This window comes from Marmota marmota, unplaced genomic scaffold (assembly GCF_001458135.2).
Source record: "Marmota marmota marmota unplaced genomic scaffold, marMar, whole genome shotgun sequence".
NCBI lineage: Eukaryota > Metazoa > Chordata > Mammalia > Rodentia > Sciuridae > Marmota > Marmota marmota.
The window spans coordinates 24,342,617-24,367,885 of record NW_026000174.1 but is presented as its reverse complement, the minus strand read 5'-3'; the positions used below and the strand labels follow the sequence as shown (position 1 = coordinate 24,367,885).

The window sequence follows — 25,269 nt, the reverse complement described above, 5'->3', positions numbered from 1 at the left end:
TGGAGCAGATGGGGTAACAGACAAATCAACAGTGAGTTATTAAGAATAGGAAGATGGGTCCTGGCTGAAATGGGCTTCAGAAATCTGGAATCTTGACCTTCAGGATGCTGCAGGTTCAAATCTTTACATTGCCTGAACCCTGATGAGTAAACCTAAATATATTTTTTCTATATCTGAATTTTACTTCTACTCAAACCCCTCCCAACACTTGTTCTGAGCATGTCCAGATGGATATCAGGGACTTGGCTACTGGAGTTGGTGCTTGAATTGCAGCATACACCCAGGTAGCAGGTGGCCAGTGTGGGTAGGAGACAGTTCTACCTGCTGTTTTCCTGTGCTTTCACTATAGCTGGCATCTTATGAGACCCCTCATGCCTCATCTGGTCTCTGGTGCCACACCTTCCATGGTGGCCTCTGAGATGTCTCTGATCTCCATCTGATCCCCAGCTAATGGATCCCCAGTGTCCTCTGCTGCAGCACCAGCTCTTGCTTAACCAGCTCTGTGCCTTACCCAGCCATGAGTGTGCAGGCCTGGGAATCCTTGGTGCTCCCCACTCTGCTGTGGGACCACAAGAAATATGGGAACTTCTCTGTCCCTCTCATTCATGGACACATTCATGTCTCCTTTGCTTGCCCCATGGCTGCTGCACCCTGGTGGCCTGGAGCTCTACTCCCTAAGACACCAGGCCCATGCTACAGAGAGCCTGCTTCTCCTAGAAGGACTTGGCCTTAGGAGGCAGGGTTACCACATGCCTAGGGTAAGGTGAAAGTCAAACTCTAGATGGAGGTTGGTTGGGTTGAAATCTCAGCTGTGGGGTTTTGAGCAAATTACCAGAGGTTACTCAACCTCCGTCTCAACTCATCTACAAATGAAAAATATATAGGGCTGCTTTATAGGTTGAAATGGGACAGTACACATTTATATAAATATAAGCAAATACAAATACATAAGCATGTCTCATACAGAACAGGGCCTGGTACACTGGAAGCGTCGTGTAACCTTAGCTGTTAGATGGTTCTTAGCACTGTTAATAGAATTAACATTTTCTATCTTCAGTTCCTTTCCCCTTCTTGTCCCTCTCACCCACAGCTCAGAATCTCTCTTCTTTTCTCTTGAAGTAGAGAAAAGCCTACTCAGACTGTATTCTTCCCATTTCTTTACTTAGTCTATAGCTTTTTAATTCAAAATCTAAGGATCCAGCATCTTTATGTTCAATGGCTTTTTAATGACAGTCCCCATGTTTCAGAATGCAAATAGGGATGGTGGGAGGGTTGAGCTATGTGTGCGGATGCATGAAGTAACATCCCACGTGGTCCTTGCACCAGTCTCTGAGAGTTTGGGTTTGGGGCACTGGGTCATACCAAGGTGGAAATCAGGGAGAAGCTGCAATGGATGGTGGCTGTACCTCTGCCTCTGCTTCCCTGTGCAGGACTCAGGAATCGACATTGGGGACATCACCGCCAGGAAGGCTCTGAGAAAACAGCTGCAGTGCAAGACCTTCCGGTGGTACCTGGTCAGCGTGTACCCAGAGATGAGGATGTACTCAGACATCATTGCCTATGGGGTGGTAAGGAGGCGCTCTCTTTGGGGTTTCATTTAAATGCAGACAGAGAGCCAGACCAGAAAGAGGCTTAAGGAAGAAGGGGAAGGGAGAGAATAAAGCCCCACATGGGGACTCAGAGTAGACTTGGGGACTCAGTGCTGGTTTCTGGTCCTGCAAGACAGCCTTTGCTTTCACAGCCAGAAACTCTCCAGGCCCTTGAGTAAGGTATTTATTTCTCCTTGATTATTCTAAGCAGTTCAGCTCTGGCCCCAAACCTGCATAGTCCACTCATTAAAATATCAAGAACCAACTAGCTGAATATTTTAAAGTGATATAATTAACACCCACTGTTCTCCCAGCTGGGGTGACTGAGGTCCTGCCAACCTCCCTGTACTCTTCCACCAAAGGTGATGCTCCCATGCACATGCAGAGCCTCCCTGGAAGGAATTCTGAGAAATAGTTTGTTGTTCTTTGAGGGATGTTGTATCCCCACCTCTTGATGGGGATGGAGCAGTTCTCCCCAGTGGGAGGCAGCAGGCTGGGGGGTGGAGACAGAACATAAGGCTTGAGTCAGACAGACCTGGCTCAGATCTTAGTCTCTTCCCAATCCAGTATCTTCATGCTGTGGGCCTCAGTTTCTTTATCTGGTAAATGGAATAAATTAATAATGTCCTCATAGAATAGAAGCAAATCTGAGATATATAAATGTGTTTTCTAGGTTAAAATACTTTGAACATGATAAAGTCTCTCATTCTCCCAATATTCTCAAGACCCTACGACTCTTAAGGTATTTTAAACAGCATCTGATCAATTTGGGTCTATCTCACCTGTTTTTTGTTGATTTAAGCCCCTAAGACCATTCTGTGAAGTTATTATATTATCTCCATGTTACAGATGGGGAAACAGAGAGGCAAAAAGTGACCCGCCCATAGTATATAATGATAATCAACAGTGAAACTGAGTCTAATTGAAGCCCCTTTTTTGATGTCCTGTGGTCTGAACTGAGTTCAAAGCCTGCCTGAGCAGGGAACTCAATGCACAGAGCATTGTTTTGAGAGCAGAAAGAGTCCTTGCTGTGGGATTAGACTCAATGTTCTCAATGGTCCTCCCAATGTTAACATCCTGGGATTCTAAAGTACCCAAAGCTGGGATCTCAGAACATGTGCACCCAGAGTCTCTGTTGTCCGGGAGGCCAGCCTAGAGGAAGGACACATATCCTCCCATAAGAGTCCTCAGATGTGATTGGCATGTTCCAAGAGAACTGCCTGAAGCCTCTCGCCTCTAATCTTCTCAAGCTGATAGAATTCAGAGGTCAGAAAACATCTCAGCTGCTGCTGCCCACTGTTATCTGAAGCTCCAAATCCTGACATCACCATGGAAACATATTGTATTGCAAGGTGTCCATTGGTCCCCTCTACCTCACCAGCAACACCACTGCCTTGGCCACTATTAGACCCAGTCCTGAGAGGATAGTGATGCTACCACAGCTCCAGAGAAACCATTGGCTGGCTCCAAACCTCTGAGTCAGGGTCAACTTCCAGACTTATGTTCTCAGTAGGCTATTGACAGTAACTGAACAGAATTAGCCAAACTTACCCATAGATGCAGAGGAAGCAGTAAGAGTGGAGGTGTGTGCACATAGTCCAAGATACTTCTGGATTTTGGCCAAAGGGATTCTCATCCTTCAAGTAAAAGTGTCTGACTTGAAGTAAGACAAGTAAAGTAAGTATACATATGCAGCAGGTTTACCAAGTAGCCCTTTTATGCCAGACCCAGAAACATTTGGTTGGCCAAATAGTAAGTGGCATATACAGGGTTATGATCTAGATCTGTCTGAGTCCATAGCTTGGACTGTTTTCATTCTGTCATACTGAGACACATCAACTCATCGTTCCAAAGGGCTGAGCTGTGTCCCATCCCCAGGGCTGGTGGAGGTCTCTGAACCCTGCACGTTCACCTGCCGGCTCCTTGCAGAACACAGCCAGCCTCTCCTCCCTCCACCTCGTTCATGGCAGTGGCAGAATCTAGGCTCCTACATCAGCAGAGACACGCTTGCTTGTCCAGAGAACATAGTAAACCCTTAACATGGGCTAAAAGGTGAAGATGGGTGGAGCAAGATGCAGCCACAAAAGCAAGAGAATTTACTGGATCTGAATTGTTCTTCCTGTTTATCCTTTTTCACTCTACAATAGAGAGACCAGATGTCTTTCTGTTGCAAAGATTTTTTTTTTTCTTTTTCTTTGTCAGCTCTTACCCAAACTACATTTTGCAGGTCAAAACTTCTGGGTCTCCCAGTTGGGTCAGTGTGAAAGTCTACACTCTAGCCCACTAATCCTCTGATAGGTCTCATTTATGACTCGTGCAGGCAGAAGGACCTGTGGCCCTCCTTGTGTGGGAATGGGCTTCCCCTGGATTACTGGGATTCATGTCCAGGAGATGGAGTAGCTTTGGATGAATTCCAGCTCTGGTGCTGAGAGCAAAGATGGAGCAGCACCTGGAAACAGACATGCCTGGCTTCTGAACGTTTGCTTTGCCACTTACTTGCTGTGTAACCTTGACAATGTGCAAAACCTTAATGGTTATAGTAACCCATTTCATGGGGCATGTTTTATAGCCTCAGGACTGAAGCTATTTTTTATGTCAGAAAGAGCCTGGGCTTTGGAGTCAGACAGACCCCCAGCTCTGCCGCTTGTCCAACTCTGATGCCACTCATTTCAGAATGCCATTCATGTGTTCATTTTCTTCATACACTCGTTGAACGAGTAGTGAATGCCTTGTGCCTTGGTCCATGTGCTATATAGTGAGAAAGACAGAGACTCAGTCTGGTGACTAATTGAGAGCAGGGGCAGATGAAGAAGTAACAAGAATGCAATATGCCAGTGAGAAGAGAATGGGTGACATGAGACATGCCCACACAGTGGGAAAAGCATCACAGGCAGGGAGGGGAGGTGGAGCTTGCTACTACACCACGGTTACTTCATCCTAAAAAGAGATAATATTGTGGACCTGGCTGGATTATTTTGAGAGGTAGCTGTGATACACATGGAAGGTACTTCACACGGTATGTGGAACTGAGATGCAGTCATAAAAGCTAGTTTCCCTGAATGGCTTTCAGGAAGGTTCTGGCAGTAAAATAGCAGCTAACAGCCAGGGCACATTTGCTGTTTGCCAGCCCCATTGCTGAGCACTTGTTGATGTTGTCTTACTTAACCCTCACACAACCCTATGAGGAAGGCACTATTATTATCCCTATTTTAGAGGGAAGAAAGAGGAAGAAGTTATGTTGCTTTGCCTAAGACCACCAGCTGGAGCCAGGAATCCATCCCAGCCTGGTTCTCCACACTGCTTCAACAGACCACCTGATTATGGGGGAGAGAGGTCACAGAGCCAGGGAGGGCTGTATCAGAAGATACCCGCCCCTCACCCAGAGAGTGGCTTTAGAAACCAGGGAAAAACCAAGCCTAACATCAGGGCTACCTGGGTCTTTATTTATGGCAGTTAGCAGGTCTTGCGGATGGATTCCAGTGCTTGGCTTGAGATGTGACACCCGCCTCTCAGTGGGTGCAGGACAAGTCCAAAATGTGTTTATATGCTGTTTATATGCAAGGCAAGCCCAGGATTGGGTACATGATAAAGGACAGCTGCCTAGCTGACTCTGGGGCCCCTGTCTAGGGAGTGAACACACATCCATACCAGTTTCTCCAGAATTTCCAAGCTGTGTGAGATGAAGCTGTCCTCACCAGTGGAGCTAGGAGAGAAGACTAAATTTGTGCCCCTTGATTGAGTTCATCTCACTCCTGTCACAATATATCAGGACAACAGAAGCCCAGATGCTCTCTGTTCCTGGCCTTCCCCAGAAAGATGACCTGCTTCTTGTTCATTTCCTCTGTCTTTCTGGACTCTGATCTCCAGCCCCCTCTTCTAAACAAGGCTTTGTGTTGCTAAGAGAAACCCAGTCAGGCGAGCTCAAGTTGGGGTGGCAGGAAGGTACCACAAACTCCCCATGGGCACAGGAAACGAAGTATGGCTGGTCATGGGCATACAAGCAAGAGAGCTACTGAAGCCAGAGCAGGGGCAGAATGGCTCTCTTGCCTCTAATTTTATCTCTCTCATGCTTTGTCTCATCCTTGGTCATAACCAGCTTTCTCTGCTTGCACATGGCCTAATAGATTCCCCACACTTAATCTCAATAGCCCCATAATTCTAGTGACTGCCCCCCATTAACCACAGTCTCCAGATCTCATTGAGATTTCCATCAATATAAGAGAAAGATGAAGTGGCCAAATTTCAGAGAGATAGGGGAGGAGAGAGGAGGAGAGAAACAGAATCATTTATTCATTCTAAGCTGGGGCTAGAGGAGCACTGTTCTACGCAGTGGTGGTTGGTCAGCTGTGAGTGGGCTTAGCACAAGGGAGTAGAATATGGGCTCTCTTGCCCAGACATGTTCTGTAATCACCAAGACTTTGGTCCATGTCCCTGGATGTGAGGATAGGTACATCTTTCTTCTCCTGCTTCAACTCTGGCCCTCTTTTCTCAATCTCCCACTGTGGAGGGCCCTCAGAAGCTAGGCCACCACTGGGGCATGGCCACATCCTTGCTGGATTTGCAGGAAGCAGAGAAAGACCTGTTCCTAGAGGATCTTTGAGGCCAGCAAACAGCTAACATGTTGCCCATTTCCCCCAACTCTCTAGAGCAAAGACCACTCTTGAGGACCCCAGAAGACCCCATGAAGTGGCGGGGGGTGAAGACCCTAGCACCATCTTGTGTGCTTACACACCTATATGTCTTTCTTCTTTACGCAGAAGATCTCAGCTCCCCAAAGCCAGCTTGCTGTTGAATGAGATGTGACTATGTCTCCCTGGGTGGAGGCCAGTCTCCCCCCGCACCTTTCTGCAAGGCAAAAGCTGCCATGTGCTGATTCCATGGTGTTCATGGGACCTTGGGTTGGTTAAGAAGATTGGCTCTGAGGAACACCTGTTTCTCCTGAGTTAATGCATGTGTTTTCTCTCTTCTCTTTGGTGTGGCCATCTCTCCTCTGATGTGCAGCTACAGAATTCCCTGAAGACTGATCTGTGTCTTGATCAGGGGCCAGATACAGAGAATGTTCCCATCATGTACATTTGCCATGGGATGACACCTCAGGTGAGTCCTCTAGAGAGCTCTGTGCCAGAGGGTGTAAAGTGGGTGTCTGGTGTGGAGAAGAATGGCTAAATTCTGTGGTGGCTGCCCTTGGGCCAGCTGCTTCTGGTTTCCATCAGGTAGTATTCTCACGAGCATAGGAGGATACCTGTGTTGCCTGAAGGAGGGTGGGAGGGCGGATGCTTGGGGACCAGGATTCTCTAGAGTGGAGATGAGAACACAAACAGAGGTGATAGGTGAATCACAGTCCTTGTTTTGGCGACCAAGCCCCTCCCTAGCAGGAGGGAGCCTGGGCACTTCCCCACAGGCTCCCTGATGTGTCTGAGTCTCTCCAGAGTGCCAGTCTCCAACCTAGAGTAGGTCATAACTGGGGCTAAAATTACATTCGTGGGACTCCTTTCCAGCTCTTGTGACCTAGTAGTTACCAGGAAAATGGCTTATCCTCAAACATTCCCCTTTAAATGGCTATGCTTCAGATACACAAAGAGGACATCAAGACACAGACCAGAGAGATGGCTCACTGAATGAATTAGAATAGAGAATCATTTTCCGGTAATGCCATAGGGAAACCTATTCTGAATTGATGACATTCCCAGAGTTCACCTAACTCTAGGAGAGAACAATGACTTAAAAACAATGTTATTGTGTGTGTATGTACTCCTACAATTGCAATTCTATATTTAAAAGAGTTGCCCCCTACATAACTGAAGACTGTCAAGGCACATGTTGGTACCCTGCCTATGAACAGTGAGACTCCCTAGGTGATCTGCCTTTGGGATCCTACCGCCTGGTCTTTCTTGTGGGCTCAGTTGCTGTGACATCACAAATCACTATCCACACACCACCTCATACAGCAACTCATTGTTCACTGTATACAGTAAGATGGTGTGACATTTTTAATAGGTGAGTATCTTTATGTAAACTTTTAATTGAAGTATAGCATATTTACAGAAAATAAGTGAATTATAAGAGTACGGCCTAATGAATTTTCACAGAGTGAACACATTTATGTAACCAGCACCCAAATTTTTTTAAAACATATCTGATTTTGAATTTTCAGTAAACAATATCTTATGATATGATTCATACCTTCTTGTACTGGTTCCTGCATTCATGAAATGCATTATTCCTGTTTCATGTAGTTGTAATTTTCTCATTTCCATTACTACACACTATTTCATGCTACACCAAAGTTTACTCTGTGTTCTGCTGTTGATGGGCCCTTGGTCTCTTGTGGGTTAGAAGTGCTATAAATACTGCTGCAATGGACATCTTTGCTCATGTCCTGTGGTTCACATATATGTCCATTTCTTTTGAATTTATACCTAAAAGTAGTGTTGGTGTATGTTCATTTTTTAGTGACATTGCTTGTGTGAGTCTATTCAGGCTGCAAAAAACAAAATCCCACAGGTTGGGTGGTTTCAACAACAGAAATTTGTTTTCTCATGGTTTGGAGCCTGAGAAGCTCAAGTTCAAGTGCCAGCCCATCTGGTTTCTGGTAAAGGCCCTCTTCCTGGCTTGCAGAGGGCCTTCTCTCTATGTGCTGTCAGGACAGGTAGAAAGGGTAGGAATGAGCTTTTTGGTATAGAATCTTATAAGGATACTAATCCATCCTATCAGATCAGGGCTCCACACTTATGACCTCTCCTAACCTTGACCTGAAGATTTGGAGAAGTTTCCGCCTATGCACTTCACAAACCATGAGCAACCTTGTTCTGAAGAGAACACTAAAGGTATAGCTCTTGAGAGTTCTTGAGTGTGGTTCAGGGACTTAACCCTCTCAGCAGAGGAGAGGAATAGAGATGGGATCTCACCAGCAAGTGGCATCTCCCCACCCTGTCAGTTTGAACTAAAGGAAGCAGGGAAAGTGGGAGGGCACGAGGAAGGCTGTTGGATCCATAGCTCTACCTGGCGGCAAATGTGGACCAGTCTCTCTCAGGGAAAGGGAAGAATGATGCCAAAGGCCACTGAGATATTGCTAGGGCTGCCACTCCCCCCACAGACCCTGGGAGCAGGGCTGGCATCCCCGTAGCCAAGGAGGCCGGACCACCTGCAGGGCTATGGGGATGAGGCTGCTTCTGTTCCCAGATCCTGGAGGGCAGAGAATTAAGCCAAAGAGGACTGTCTTTGGTCCTTAAAAGCGAATGGAGGAAGTGACAGCCAGAGGATGGCAGTGCGGGCGGGCCACTGCCCAGGCAAGCCCCTTCTGTCCTGGCCCAGAGCCTCATCTTCCTGAGGATTTTGGCTATGGAAAGGGAAAATGTACCAAGGAAGCTCACAGACACATTTTGGAAATGACGAACTAGAAGACCTTTCAGAAGCAAATCCGTTCTGATACACAAAGAGGACACCAAGACACAGACCAGAGAGATGGCTCACTGAATGAATTAGAATAGAGAATCATTGTTCAATAATGCCATAGGGTAACCTATTCTGAATTGATGACATTCCCAGAGTTCACCTAACTCTAGAAGAGAACAATGACTTAAAAGCAGTGTTATTGTGTGTGTATGTACTCCTACAATTGCAATTCTATATTTAGAAGAGTTGCCCCTACATAACTGAAGACTGTCAAGGCACATGTTGTTTTTAAAGATTTCTGAAAACCAAGAATCTCGGTCTGTCGAAAGAGGATGTGACCAATAGCATATCCCCCAGGGACTGGCGACATCCTGGAAGAGGAGGAGGAAGATGAGGACAGTGGGTGGAATGGGGCCTATTTGTCGTCTGCTGTGGAGAAGGCTCATTCCTCCAGGGCCAGGGCCAACACGTCACCCTGTGGCATGTACCTTTCCTTTTTCCCCACCCGGTTGAAGCTAGCAGGGCCTGAGTCTCTGTGCCCCTGGAAGCTGAGGGACACAGATGCACGCATCTCTCTGGCGTCTCCAGCAGGGAGTCCTCGCACAGAGTTTATAACTCATGGGGAGTCTCTGGGAGACAGACACCTGCGGAGGCTGCAGATAAGTTACAAAGTACTGAAAGATGAAAATGCTAAGCTAAGAAGAAAGCTGAATGAGGTTCAGAGCTTCCCTGAAACTCAAACAGAAATGGCAAGGACGCCGGAGCGGAAGCTAGCAGCAAAGATGATCAAGGAGGAGAGGGACCGGCAGGACCTGCAGTCAGTGATCCAGCAGGTGGAGCAGAACCTGAGCTGATGAAGAAACGGGCTGGAAAGGCACAAAATCCTCATGAAGCTGAGACAGGAAATCAACTGGCTTCAGACACAGGTCTCCAACTGCAAGCACGACAATGAAGCCCTGAGGTCGGGCCAGGGTGCCAGCCTGATGGTGGGAAAGCAGAGCACTGACAAGGCCTTGCAGAATCTCTGTGTTGTCAGGAACAGTTGCACACGCCTCCATAAAGCAGCTGGTTTCTGGAGCTGAAACACTGAATTTTGTTACTGAAATCCTTAAATCTCGAATATACTTTATATACAACCAGAGACATGAAAAAATGTGCTCTGTATGTGTAATGTGAATTGGAATGCATTCCATTGTCATATATTAAAAAAATCAATAAAAAGAATAAATAAATAAGCAAAATAAAGATCCATTGACAACTAAAAAAAATAATAATAATAATTTCCAAAATAAAAGAGGAAGATGAGAAGCCTTACGGACCTCTGGATGCTTCCAGCTCCCAGCTCCATGAGCCCTGATCAGCAGTGCTTCATCTGAATGTGCAATTGGGCCCCAAACTATGCAATCTTCACCCAGAGTATTTATCATGAGATACTAATTTCATGACCTAAGACAGTGTTATTGACCATCTGCAATAGGAGCAGCACTTGTCCACAATTTGCTTTTGTGGTTTATGTCCAGTCCTTCTTGTGAAATTCTTGCTGTTTTATAGATTCAGTAATCTGCTGGAAGAAATTTTTGTAAAATTCAGTGAGTTTTTAAATTACTAAACATGAAAACAGCAGTTCTGTAATAAGTGCTCTTCCATTTTTGTCCCAGAACATTGATAAGTTCAAAAAAAAAAAAAAAGGTAATGGAGTTTGCCATTTGCCAGGTTTTAGACTTGTCTGACTCCTCCCCCTTCTGTTATTCCAACCTCTAGATTTCGGAAAGGAGTTCTACCCTATACCTGTCCCACCACTGAATTTTGGAAACACATAACTTGTCAGCTTTCATTGGCTCACAGCTGCCTTGGTATGAATTTTACCTCCCAGCCTCACCCATACCTGATTTAGGTGCTGTTTAGATAAGACTTTGGATTTCAGACTCCAAAGTTGAGGCTGGAATGGTTAAGAACTTTGGGGCTGTTGAGGTGGAGTGAATGTATTTTGCATTCCTAAGGACTTGATTTAGGGGGGTCAGGGACAGCATGCTACAATTGTGATCCCTTCTAGATTCATAGGTTGAAATCCTAACCCTGGCAGTATTGGGAGTAAAGAAGTAATTAAGGGTGAGTGAGATGGTAAGGGTGGAGCCCTGATCTAATAGGATTGGTGGCCTTATTAGAATAGACACCAGAGGGCTCACTTGCTGGTACTCTCTTGCTCTCTTTCTTCCACTTGGAAGACACAGAAATAAAGCAGCTTTCTCAAGCTAGGAAGAGAGCCCTAGCCAGTAACCAAATTGGTGGCATCTTAATCTAGAGCTTCCCAGCCTCCAGAATTGTGAGGAAATGAATTTCTGTTATTTAAACTATTTAGTCTATGGTACTTCGTTATAGTAGCCCAAAATAACAAATGTATGGCCAAAGAGGCTGCCAGAGTTGAACCAATTTTTGTTCCCACCAGCCATTTATGAGAGTTCTAGTTGCTCCACATCCTTGGTCAATTTTTGGTATTATCTGTATTTTTAATTGTTCAATTTTGGGTATTATCTGTATTTTTAATTGTTCAATTTTGGGTATTATCTGTATTTTTAATTGTAGCCCTGGGTGGGTGTATAGTAGTATCACATTGTGTCTTTACTTGCCTTTCTCTAATTAGTAGCAAAGCTAAATGCCTATTTTTTAATCTCAAAATACTCCCAGGCTGGGTCAAGATGGCCAGGTCACAATAGTTTGTTTTTTTGTAAATTCCCTCTCTACTTTCTAATACTCATGATCTTGTCTGGACCACTGGACAAGTGTTGGATGTCCCCTCTATGAGACGGCAGGTGCTGGCCTGAGCACAGGCTGCCAGTTCTCAATCAGCTACAGATGGTCTAATATGGAACAGGTTGTGCTGTGGTTACAGCAGATTCTGGGACCAGACTGCCCCAGTCTAGCTTTAAAGCTTTCTAGTTGTGAAATCCCAACATGTTCTCTAAATCTGGACCCATTTCCTTATGTACAGATTATAGAGTTTCAAATCATTCTGTGTCTTTGGCTTGGTTTGGATGTGTCCAACAAGGGTTCATGTGTTGATACTGAGTCTTCATTGTAAGATATTAAGAGAGTAGGAACTTGATTCAGTTATGGTGTTCTAGAGGTGGCCCTCTGGGAGGTGATTAGGATTATGTAAGTTATTAGGATAAAGCCTTTGATTGAATCCTGGTGGCTTTATAAGAAGAGAGAGTGAGACCAGAATAGACATACCCATGTGCTCTATGTCGTTACCCTGTCATGACCTGTACCACCTTAGAATTCTGCCAGCAAGAAGGCCATCAACGAATGCAGGCCCTTAGATCTCCAAAACCATGATCAAACTACACACTTTTTTCTTTATAAAGTAGCCTGACTCAAGTATTTCTCTGTAGCAAAACAAAATGGAAGAATACAAATTACATGTATCATAAAGGTTCTTGTGAGAATTTAATACATGTAAAGTATTTGCAATAGTGCCTGGAACATAGTAAATACTTGATAAATGCAAGCTATTAGGATTGCTATAGCCACAGTGTCACCATTACTACTACTCATTAAGCCTGATTCTTGCCAAGTGTAAATACTCTCATCCTGCACTGAACTGACTCTCCTTGACATCATTTGCTGTCTGCCATGAGTTTACATCCTGGTCCATAAACTGACTGGAGCATCACTGAGTTGCTATGGCAGCAACAATGCAGTGGATTCAGGGAAAGGGCAGTGAAGTGGACCTCAGAAGGCCTGAGTCCTAGGTTTGATCTTGCCACACATTTGCAATGTCACCTTTATCTTCTTTGGGCCTTTATTTTGTTTTACTCTTTGGTGGGGATATAATTTGACTTTAAAGTTCACAGATCTTAAGTGGAAAGCTCAATGAAGCCCTACATCATTTGTATTCTCTACAGTCACCAGGCAGATCCAGCCTGTCACCACACAGGGCTTCCTCATTCATCCTCTTGGTCAGTATCTGCACCAAATGGTTGATGACTCTTGTGAACTCACCTACCGTTGATTGGTGTCATATGGGCCTGATCTCCTATGTGTAAACAGTGACGCTGGATTGAGGCATCTCTAAGCCCAGCTTTGCCAACTCTGACAACCTGCTTATCTCCAAATCCTTTGTTCTGAAACTCAGTTGTGTTGGGAAGTTGTGAATCTGGGCTGTGCTTACCAGGAACCCTGGGAGCTGCCTTTGTTAATCAGATTCTTGATTTGCAGCTGCAGCATCTCGAAGACTTGGGTCTCCCTTTCCCATCCCCCAAGGCGGGCTGTACAGGGACCACTGGCCCAGTTGCCCTTTCCTACCAGCTCATGCTGAGATGAAGAGCTGTCAGTGCCCAAGGCATGGACGCTTGGGACCAGCCTCAAGTCACACCATTTCCCAGGGCAGGAAGGTGTGGGACTTTGTTGTGGCAGCAATTGGATGAGGATGGCCTGCCCAAGTACCTGGGAGAGTCAGAAGAGCAGCTAATCCTGGAGTTAGGCCATGTACCCCTAGGCAGGGTTCTACTTCCACCCAGGTTGAATGCAGGATCAGGGATGAGTGGTGGGTGAGCAGTCGTGGCCTCTGGCTGGGAAGGTCTCCCAAAGATATCTTCCAGGTCTCACGAACTTCACTGGCTCCTGGAGAGGTGCTCAGGGATGTGCTGTCTAAGGGCAAAGTCAGGGTACATTCAGGAGACTCTGGATAGATTCTGGCCCCCAGGGGGCCTCTGAATCCCCCAGATTTGATCCAAATCAAATGTCTGGCATGCATCTCCAAGGATGTTACTCCATCCTACTGGAAGCTCTCAGAACAGTCTTTTACAGGACAAGAACAGCCCAGGAAAGATCACATATACATGAATAGGACTGCCAGCCACAAGTCATTGTGCAGGTGTTACACTGTGCATCTCCAGAGGTGCCTCACATTTTTATCTGGGGAATATAGACCAACCGAGGTGACAGTCTTCCTGGTCTCTGCTATGAAACCTCACCTGTTCTTCCCTGAGCATCACACTTGATAGGAAGCCTGATAACATTGAAATGCAAGTAATAAGGCAATGCATAGTGTTTAAGAACCACACTACCTGGGCTCACATCTCAACTGGGTTCGTTGGGTAGGTGTCATAGCGTCCTTGTGCCTCTATTTCCTTACCTATAAAATACAGAGTGTGGTATCACCTACCTTGTAGGGTTGTTATTAACATTAAATAAATGAATACACAATAAGCATTTAGACAATGAAGGCTGGCACATAGTCATTGCTTATTAAATGTGGGTCATTATTATTGCAAGTTGGGTAAAGAGACTCGAGACTGTGTCCTTAAGCTGAAATAACAGGCATTGATTAGCCTGGAAAGAACAGTTAAGGTGGACATGAAAGGTCCCTCCAAATTATAAGGACACACACTTTTGGCTGAGAATAAGGAAATTCTCCCCAGCCATTGATTTGTGTGATATTGACTTCCAAAGGCAGGGTTGGTGGGTCCCAGAGACCCTAGGATGGGTTTCCATGTCACACAGACCCATAAGCTTGGGTTTAAGCTGAGGCTGCTCCCCTTCTGGTGCTCTATGACTTTATGACTCCTTTCCTTCTGTGTGTTTCTTGTTTAATCAGTGAGACTCTGCCATGTGCCACATGCTGTTCTTGGCCCTGAAAGACAGTGATGAACCAGAAAAGCACTCCTGCCCTCATGAAGTTTACAGTCTAGTGCCAGAGACAGACCCTTCTGTATTTATCAGTCCTCAAATCTCCACCACAGCCGAGATGTGAACTTGTTCCTCTCCTGAGCTTGCCTGTGTGGCCACCATTGAGCTTCATGACTTGGCTCTTAGCCAACTATGGCCAAAAACATGGGGAAGGTAGAAGAAGGACTGTGGTCTGGCCCAGGTCTTCCCACTGACCTTGGAAAATGGTTAAATAAGTACTCGTTGCATTTGAGAAAGTGAGCATCTTCAGGCATTTTCTCAAAAAAAAAAAAAAAAAAAAGGAATAAGATAGATTAGGTACAAAGTGTTTAATATCCTACAGGGGAATAAAATTATAGCCTGGAGTGTGCTCTTTTATACCGCGGCAGAAATCTAGGAGTTAGCGCATAACTTCAGAGTGTCCGAGTGCGGATTGAAAGGTAAATAGCCAACTCCAACATGGATAGAATTCCCTCAGAAAATTGCATGTCTTGGGTGAACCTGTTAAACAAAGCCCCAGTATGGTATGAAAGGACAGGTTGCCTCCCCTTTCTTTTGTCTTATTTCCAGGTTTTAGATATTGTTCTTACTCTTTTCACAAAAATCTGTTGAAGGTTGGTGACTCTCTGGCCATAGGTGACTCCATGACCCTTGTGGATCCCTGTGGCCTTTCCCCATTCCTATGCTGCCATCGCAAAGCACAATAAGCTGAGAGGTTCATGCAACAGGAATTTATCCTCTCATATATCTGGAAGCTTGGAAGTCCCACATCAAGTTGCCCACAGGCCATGCTCCCGCAGGAGGTGCTGGGATCCGTTCCAGGCCTCTCTGCCTGCTTCTGATGGTGCCTGGGTGTGTTTCAGCTCTTCCCCACTCCTCCCATGACATCCTCTGTGGGTGTGTGTCCCAAATTTCCCATTTTATAAGGACACTAGCCATCTTGGATTAGAGGCCTGCCCTACTCCAGTATTACCCCATCCTAACTTAACTAATTCCCTGCAAGGACCCTATTTCAAAACAAGGCCCCATCTGAGTATTGGAAATCAAGACCTCAGCATAAGAATTTTGAACCCACAGCACCCCAAAAGAGGAAAAGTGTGACTGGAAATCTTTCATTCCCTCCAATGGAAAGCACCTCCCATCACTACCTCTTGTATTTCATTGGCCAGACCTGGTCACATGGCCCTGTCTGGCTTCAGAGGGGCAAGAAGTTATGGCATTCCAAGTTCCCAGGAATTTGTCTCTGTCACAAGAACTTGGTTCTTAAGTTAATTTTACCTGTGACACTTAAGAAACTAAGGTGAGGGTATCTTGGATGGGAATAGAATTGCCTGAGGTCACCCTGCAAAGACAGGACCAAGAAAGATGGCCATATTTTGACCTCGAGTTTCTCTTCCAGTGAGTGTTATTCATTCATTCATCAAAAATACAATAGCTGGTCCTTTGTGAATTCCTCATATTTCTGGAAAGTTCATTTCCCTTGGAGAATAAATTTTTTCTAGTGATAGGAATGGTTTTATCGAGCACCTTACAGTGGAACCCAGTGGGGCCCAAGGATAGCTTGGGTTAGAAAGAAGAACCGCTTTCACATCTGTGCTTAAACCCTTGGAGAGATTCTTCCTCAGAGTTGTTTTAAAAAGTTTACTTAGATACAGTTGCCACACTCCCAGGTCCCAGAGAAGGCCTGGGCAGGAGAAAGCATGGTACAATAATCAAATTAGTGAGGTGAAGCTACTGGGAAGCATGCTAATTGGTTAATGAGTAAATGTAACCATTTTATTTAAATTAGCAGCAGATTTGAAGCAATCCTCAAAATAACTGAGAATATTAGCCCTAATTAGTGTAACAGCCTGGAAAATTCCTTTAATGGGAAAAATACAATAATGGGGTCGCCCCATAGACTCTTTATTCAATCACTCACTCATTCACTCACTCATTCATTTGCTCATTCAACAAACATACCTTGAGCCTTATTTGATGCCAAGAATTGTGAGAGGGAAAGGCCCCAGTCCCTGCTCCAGAGGCGTCCCAGTCTGGAGAGGGAGGCAGGGACAGATAATTACAGCTGCTACCCTGAAACCTACTGCCCCAACGCGCCTTCTCATTAGCCCACAGAGAGCGGGGACAAGACAGCGTTCAGCCACTTATCCCAGTCATCCTGCCAAAAATTTCTAGACTGTAAAAGACTCAGGGAATTAAAGTGCTTTTCCTCCGGGAAGCTAAATTCTTGGCTTGCAAAAGAAGGAAGATGAAAGGGACTTTAATTCCTTCTAAAGTTTTAGAGATACTGCAGCTGCCACATTTATGCTTCAGGACAAGCTTTGACTCAAGGTATAAAGATTAGAGTTGAGATGAAAGAAGATTTCTATTTTAGCATGGAGATGGATCCCATGTCAAATCAGGTGGCGTGGTTAAGTCAGGAAAGTATGATGTGGTAGGTGGATTTTCTTGCTTTTGCATTTTTGGAACTTCTTCATTTTAAAAATTTCTCACTTGGTTTTAGAACAGAGACAAGGAGAAAGAAAAAGAGAGAGTGTGAGAGAGAGATGCTTGCTGACCTCCCCATCTGCTGACCACTCACTACCCTCTAGAAGCTGCTATCCCATGGGTCATAATGACACCATTGCTTCTCCCCTGCTTGGCCATGACCTTGGTGACAGAGGGACATTAAGGTCCCCTCATGGATTGTGCTTATGCCCCCAGATCTTTCACAGAACGTCTCAGAGACAATTGCAAAAGTGTTACTTGGTGGGCCAAGAATTTAAATGGCTTCCCACTTCTCTGTGACCTCTGGCAGATGTCTCCACTTCTCTGTGATTTTTATCTATAAATAAATAGACTGTCAGGCTGTGCAGTTTGAAAATCTTCCCTGCATTTGTTTCCTGTCATTAGTGTGTGCCCGCCACGACTCCCCAGCCTGCAGTAGCCTTGCCCAGGCGCCAGTCGACTGGCAGTGCAGGACCTGGCTGGGTTGTGTTCCAGGGAGCCTCAGGCAGCCCTCAAGCTGTGGCTGGTCACCTCTAGTCTGCATCATTCAAGAACTAATCCAGATAGAGTTAGTTGGACTTCTTATTGTCCTTGAGGTGTTTCTCGCACCATTTCCAGGGCAGGGGCAGGATCTGGTGAGTGGAACCTCTGGGGGAGGGGGATGACACAGAGTCTGGCCCTATGGTAGCTCTGGGATGGCCCCAGATAGCCTGCTCTTCATACCCTCTGGGTGTCACCCCTTAGTACCTCCCTGCCAGCACTTCCACTCTTCCACTTTCTTGGTGCAAGTTGGTTGCTTGAGGGGTGGCCTTTTCTCCAGAGGACTCAGGGAATGACCAATGTGTAGAAGGAGCAAGAGCTTGGGGTCAAGCAGAGCTGGGATCTAGTCCCATTTCTGCCCACACCATGAGTGTTGAGTGGGGCAAGTGCCTTCCTGCTTCCAATTCCCACATATGTTCAATCTGGGAACACAGGACCATAATGTGCATGCCACTGAATAACCGTGGAGGCTCTGATGGCCTATATATGGTAATACCTGCCCAGTGCCTCAAGCATGATGGTGGGGGTGTTATGTCACCCCCAGAGCAGCCTCTCCAAGCAAAAACAATCCTACACTCAAAGCTGGGAGAGTAAGGCTGACACCTGTCATTATCTCTCCCTCCAGACCCCTGGGGCTAGAGTTCTTCCCTCATCCTTATAGCCTTTTGAGATGTCCATGGAGACGAGGTGCCCATGTTGCCTGAGACCCAGAGCACTCCTCAGTGGACTCTGAGTTGTCTTATTACTGCAGCCTGCAACCTCACTCCTGCCTCAATGCCCCACCAGCAGGACCTAAACCCACCTTGCCCAGCCCCTGTTGGGGCAGCTCAGCCACCTATTGGCTTTGTGACCCAGGACAATATTATTAATTTTTCTTTACTCAGATATCTATAACTTAAGGCAAAGCTTAGTTCATAGTAAATGCTAGTTCACTACAGGCTATTATGTTATTTTTTATTTACTCATATATAAAAATATATTTATATGGGTGTATGTTTATGAGAGTCACATGCACCTCCCCGTGCACCCACACATAAAATTACTGCATGTCAGAATCTGCTAGACACTCTCTATGTGTCAATTCATTAAAGCTTAAAATCACATTGCCCCATAAGGCTCAAAGATGTAAAGATGGACCCAAGTCTGTACCCTAAGTGGTGGTACAGGACGGGGGGCGGGGGTGCATATTATGTCACATGCAGGAACAACCCGTCCAAGGGTCAAGGCTGCAAAGAAGGCTGACCAGTGCTGTTTTCTCTACCAGTGCAGCCTCCTATAGGTTCTGGCTGGCTCTGTGGGCACGGCCCAAGTGACTATCACTGGGTTCCTTCTCCATCACAGGCAACCCTTGGACATCCTGTGGTTATTCCCCAACTCCCAGCCCACCTAGAACTGGTCCCCACTCACTGGGTGAGGTTTCCCACCCTGCTTTCAGAAAGTACCTCATTTCCATTTCTCTTTGGGTAATTGCACACAGAGGCAGAGTCACAGGCAGGACCCATCAGCTCGCCTTCATGGTAAGAGGGGGTGGCAGGTAGCAGACGGCTATGTTAGGCGCACAGATGTGGGTGCCTGCAGCGATAACCTCTATGAGCTGCTCCCGTGGCTCCTGTGCTTAAAAAAAAAAAATTAAAAGGAGCTGCTTGATTTGTTATTCATTCCACATGTTATGTTCTTCACTTCATGTCCAAATTCACAATTAGTCATAAACAGCCAGTTTTGCATGACTTTAATAACTCCCACGGGCTGGGGAGAGGCAGTCATTAGCACCACAGTGGCCAATGTCTGGGCTCTCAGCAGAGAGGCTGATTCTCTGGCCCTCTGTAGACTGCTCTTTGGAGAGCCTTGCTTTCCAGGCTGCTCTGGCTGTGGGTGCAGGTCAGGAATCCAGTAACAAAGGAGGTCAATTTAGAACCTGACTTGGTCTCTTTGCACCTCAGCTTCCTTTCTGTAAAACTGGGACTGGTGCTGAGAGTTAGATGAGGGTGCATCCAGCAGGTGCCTAGCATGGAGTCTGCCACAGAATTGGGCTCAGTAATGTTGGTCTCTTGTCCAGTTTAAAGCCACCTCGCAACCTACATTTATGATTTTTAAAGGTAGCTGTAATAATGACAGCTTACATTTATTGTTTACTATTTCTAGATTATCATTCAAAATGCCTTGCGTGTCTAAACTCAGCTAATACTCCCAACAGCTTGAAGTGGGTACTGCTATTACCCCATTCTTACAGGGGGACAAAATCGGGGCTCATAGAAATTATATAACTTGCTCCAATTCACAAGATAGCCAAGTGGCAGGGCGGGCGTGGGAGCCAGGTTGCCTACCTGCAAAGCCAGGCTTGAAGTTGTACTCAGGGCTGTCCCCTCCTTTCACAAAACATGTGGCTCTGCTTCAGGAAGATTTCTGGGAAGAGACAAGACAAGGAACCCCACAATGTGGGGGGATGCTGGGTGGCACTCAGGAAGTGTGCGGTGTACCCCTGCTGCAGGGAAAGTGCTGGGGAGGGAGTCACTCACTGGTCTAGTCAACCACCAGGTGTACTCTTCTTAGGATCCAAAGGGAAACTGAGTCTAACGTGCAGTTTTCTTCCTGAAAGTACTACGACAGGTTTCCAAGATGGGGTTGGAGGAGATGTGAACACGCCAGTCAATCCACACAACCCTTCTCCAACCTCCCTGGGCTTAGACATAGGACTGAGGCCAGTCAGATCTCTCTTGACTCATGAAGGCTGTCTGCCCAGGTCTCTTGACTTTGGGGCTTCCCACTTTCCCCATGAGGAATTAGGGCAGCCATCCCCCGCCCCCCACTAGAAATATCCAGTTTCCATGTTCTAGTGCCAAAGCAGGAATTGAAAAGCCTCCACTTCCCTTCTCCCCTCCTCATCCCTCAGGTCTCACCCCAAAGCCCACCTACAGGCAGTCTTCCCTGACAACCTGTATAATTCTAGGTGCCCTTACTTGCTATTCTCACATCTTCCTATCTTGTCTGGCTCCTTTAGAACCCTTGCATTGTACGTGTAAATGCAATAATCAACCCAGTGAGCAATTATATCTTTATTTGTTTCTTTTTAATGGACGTTCTCCACCACTAGATCTAAGTTCCTTGAGCACAGAGACCTTTTTTTGTTTTCTGTGAATTCTTTATCCCTGTGCTTGAGACACTGCCCAGCACAGAGCAAGCACTCAGTGTACCTCTGGTTAATAAATGGATCTGTTAACAAAGTTGTGGGATTTTTGAGTAAACCCTGGACAGTCTTACTCGGCAAGACCAAGAGGCCTGCCCAGGCACACTGGCATTAGCACTTCCTACCCTTGACCTGAGGCCTGACTCTTCATCTGTAAAGTGAGGTGGAAATGATCTGCTTCATAGGAGTTTTGTGAGGGTTGAATGGAAAAGTACATAGGATGTTTAGCTCCTTGCCTGGAGCATAATAAGCCCTCAAATTTGGTAGTGCTGTTAGGATTAGAATTGATTAGTATTAGTCATAATAGAAAATGGCCCTCTTCTTTGAGATCTGGTATATTTTCATGGAGACCTGGACATGGGAGCATGAGAGATGTGCTCTCCCTAACTGGTCTGGAAGCCAGATCCTGATCCTCTTTTTGGATGGTGGGCCAGTTTCTATGGGCACAGGTTGGTGTTGGCATTCTGTCAATGCCTCTCCTGCTACTTCCACCAAGTCTTGCTAGCACATGAAGTCGTCCTGCCTTTCCAGTTACCCAGTCCCCCAGCAAGAGAAGGAGGATCTCCTCAGACCCCAGGGGCTCTGCTGTTGGCTGGGTTGTGTTCATGGAAGCTTCCCCTGCAGCATGCTGGGACCCACTCCTCCACTCACGATGGCCTTGCAGGACCACACCCAGGAAATCCAGGATAAGAACAGCAAACCAGAGACAGAGTGTAAGAGGCCGGCTTCCCATCTCCTGAGTGGCAGAGGTACAGAGCCTACCTAAAAGCACCTCCTCTTTCAGCCATTTAGAGCCAGAAGTTGGCAGGTTTCCAGAGGTGATGTGAGTTCTCTGATGCCTCTGGCATCCAGGGGAGGCCCTCAGTGAGTGGGGTGCCTCAGTTGCAGCCCTTTGCTGTTAATTTTTAGTCAATGTTACTGACATTTGGGGGGAGGCAGTACTTCACTGTGTCTGTCTATCCTATTTACCACCCCTGGGCCTTGACCACCTGTAGTGTCAGTATGTAACCAGAACACCCTCATGCATTTTCAAATGTTCCCTTAGTCAAGATTCCAAGAAAGAAGAGTATAAGTAACAGGCTCTGGGATTTGGGAATGGCTGGCGGCATCGAGTGTGGACGTCTGAATGGAGTTTACATCAGGGTGGTTTAAGGGTATGCTTAATCTGTCTCAGGAAAGTTCCTAAGGAGATACATTCAGAAAATATCACAGGCACAAATGGATTCTTAGATTAGATTTTGCCAACTAACTCCATTGTCACCATATTGCCTTTGTCCCAGATGCTTTCTCTGAAATCTATTCTTTGCTCCCCATTAGCCCTGGGAGTGTAGATCTCTAGTGTGGTCCTTGAGGTTAGCACTGTGTTAATACACTGGGAACTAGTGCAGAGCTGGGCCCTCTAAATCAATCACCGGAGCTGCTTTATTTTTCTCTCCTTGCTCAAAATACACTATTAAATGCAGTAACACTTGTGGGAATGGAGGTTGGCCTGGGTGAAGGACACGCTTAAAAGGAAAATTTCACAGCATGTTTATTTTCCACAGGAATAAAAAAAAAAAAGACTTGCTGGTCTTAATTCTTACAGAACAGGGTTATAGCAAAAATTTACATCTCTGAAGTACCATTGGCATCCTTAGAATACACTGGGGCTGCTCAGAAGTCACCCGGTCATATTTGCCTGAGCATTATGGGTGCTTAAAAAATATAGCTTACCGTGTACAGACAGAGGAATGAGAAGTTGTGCTCCATTTGTGTACAATGTGTCAAAATGCATTCATGTATGACTAATTAGAACAAATAAAAAATATGGCTTAAATTTTTAAAAATATCTAAATTAATGAGAAAAATAACTGAAGCTTTCAAAATGATGATCACAAAATGGAATGAGCCAGTGTTACCCTACTTGTCCCCTCAGGGGGTTTCTTTGGTGGCAGGGCTCTCTGTCTAAGGAAGCAAGTGAGGAGTGGAGTTGGTGAGTGTTGGCCCCTCTGCCTCAGGGTTTGCCATGAAAGGGTGGAGAGAAAGGGGCTGGCTGTCAGAAGGGGTGTGGGATTGAGAAAAGTGTGTATTCTGATTTAAAATATATAGATAGATAGATAGATAGATAGATAGATAGATATAGAGATATATATAGATATATATATAGTTGTAGATGGACAGCATGCCTTTATTTGTTTATTTTTATATGGTGCTAAGGATTGAACCCAGTGCCTCATACATCCTAGGCAAGCACTGTGCCACTGAGCTATAGCCCCAGCCTTCTGATTTTTTTTTTTGTTGTTGTTGTTTTAAGGAAAGTAATAGGGAACATATTTTAGGGCTGAGGGGAAGAAATCAGTAGAGAAATAGATCAGATATGCAGGTAAGTGAGAGAGAAATCAATGAAGCAATATCCCTGGGGGTGGGGCTGGGTGAGGACAGGAGAGGATGGGCTCCATCCATGGAGGGGCTGGGGGGGGTGGACCTAAACTATAGAAAAAATACTTCTACTGAGGCTCTGGGGCAGGCCAGAGAGAAGCACAGGAGGAACAAGACCACTACAGGTGGTCTTGCAAGTGGAGTCTGGGGACATCTGGTCATGTGGAAGAATAGAGAAGGATTAGACGTCATGCTAAGCCAAAGTGGCTCCGACGCTGAGCAGGCACCTAAAGAAGGGATGCTAGATGGTGTGGAGGGGCCTGGCTGGGGCTGAAGATCACAAGTTTATGGTGGGTCTAACTTGCAGCATTTGTGAACTTTCCCTGGAGGTGCATCCAGGGAACAGGTGTGGAGAAGGAGACCGAAGCTGTAGAGGAGGGGTTGACAGGGTGCAGGAAGAATAAGGAATCGAAGACCTGAAGTTGCTAGCAAGGAAGTGATTGAGGGAACTTGAATGTTGCCTCTCTAGGAACATGGAGCAACCAGGAAGGAGAAAATATAACCATATAGGAAGGAAGAAAGAGGAAAAAAAAGTTATTACTCTGAAGGCCTCCATCAGATTAAGGAGAGGCATTTTGGAGTAAGAGGAATGAGCATGATGGTGATCAGGGAATTGGGCAAAAGGAGAGGCCTGGAGAATAGGATCTCAGAGACATTAAAGAGTGGGGTCTGGGTGTGGGTGATTAAAATGGGGCACAATGCTCCACACCCCACCCCCATAATTAAGGCCACCACGCAAGGTATGTCATTGACCAGGACCTGCCCAGCAGGTGCAGAGGAAGCTGTGGCCCTTCACCAAAGACCATGGATGCAGATGACTGCCTGGGAGGGACTTGGGCCAGAAGACCAGACTGGGCAGACAGTGGTGGTACTGATGTCTGATCCTTAAGGACATATTTTTATACAGGATGGAGGTGCTGAGGTATTGGAGAGATGAGGAGGGTCCTGGGAAGGAGAGGGTCATTTTCATCTCGTGTCCCTGAGGAGAGAATCGGGAGATTCAAAAACATACATGCTTATCAGCATCCTCCAGGAAGAGTCATGAAAGGGAAAAGAACAGTCCCTTTGTTGGAAAGGATGGTCCTGGAAAGATACTGGGAGCTTGATAAGGGTTTCAGAAGATTTGCACAAAGACTTAGGAGGGAAGATCAACTGGAGAAAAATCACAGGGGAGGAGAAGAGAGGAAAATCCTGTAGAGACAGCAAAATTAAATCTCATGCAGCGACACACTTAGTGAATTGCCTCTATGGAAAGTAACATGGCTTCATGAAAATAGACAATTTATCACAAAAGTTTTGATATTTAAGACTGGCATCCATTGGAAAATCTGTGTTAGGTGGTTTCCACCATCACTTGCATGGTGAGGCTTCTCCTGACAGGCCAGGAAGTGTGGTGAGTAGAGTGATATATGAGGAAAAGACCACTGAGATATTCTGCCAGGGCATCCTAATGGTGATTTGCTCCGGGTCACCTCAAAGGAAACTATGGCTAAGGAAAGCCCATAAGGAGGCCTCCTAGGAGAAATGGCAGAAGCTGATCTGAGAACCACAACTTCTTCTACTGCCGCAGCGGTGGAGACACTTGTCCCCGGTTTTGTTGTTCAGAACAAATGCTCTGTCTCTCCTCATGACAACTGAACTTGATGCCCATCGCATCATTTCCGGATTTCACACTGTCTTCTGTCCTGGGTCAGTCGAGCTTAAGGGAGCTTCCATTCTGCCAGAGAAGGGCCAAGTCCCAGCTGCTAAGGAGAAACAAGGGCTGGGTCATGGCCAAGGTGGGTCTAGGACGTCTTCCTGAAGTCCCAGACTGAAAGGAAGGGAGTAGGTCGTACACCAGCAGAAGCAGGGCAGGAAGAACACAGCATGACGGGGGCCACCTGTGCAAAGGGAAGAACCAGAACCTTCCTTCTTTATTTATTAGGATGCAGGGTAAGTGGCGATGGAGAGAGGAGCTTTGGAGCCAGCTGAACTGAGCTCAGATCC

At 46.1% G+C, this 25,269-nt stretch overlaps 1 protein-coding gene and 1 pseudogene across 3 annotated transcripts in view; both read left to right on the top strand.

Annotated features, from left to right (window-relative positions):
- Positions 1–25,269, top strand: part of Galnt18 (polypeptide N-acetylgalactosaminyltransferase 18) — a 338,683-nt gene that overhangs the window by 288,723 nt on the left and 24,691 nt on the right. For 2 of the 3 annotated variants that reach the window (XM_048788340.1, XM_048788338.1), the window contains 2 exons: positions 1,431–1,568; positions 6,591–6,686. In XM_048788340.1, coding sequence (XP_048644297.1) covers positions 1,431–1,568; positions 6,591–6,686 — 234 coding nt within the window. The remainder of the gene's footprint in view (positions 1–1,430; positions 1,569–6,590; positions 6,687–25,269) is intronic. The other variant, XM_048788339.1, reaches the window with a different exon arrangement.
- LOC125611962 lies at positions 8,828–12,381 on the top strand (annotated as a pseudogene).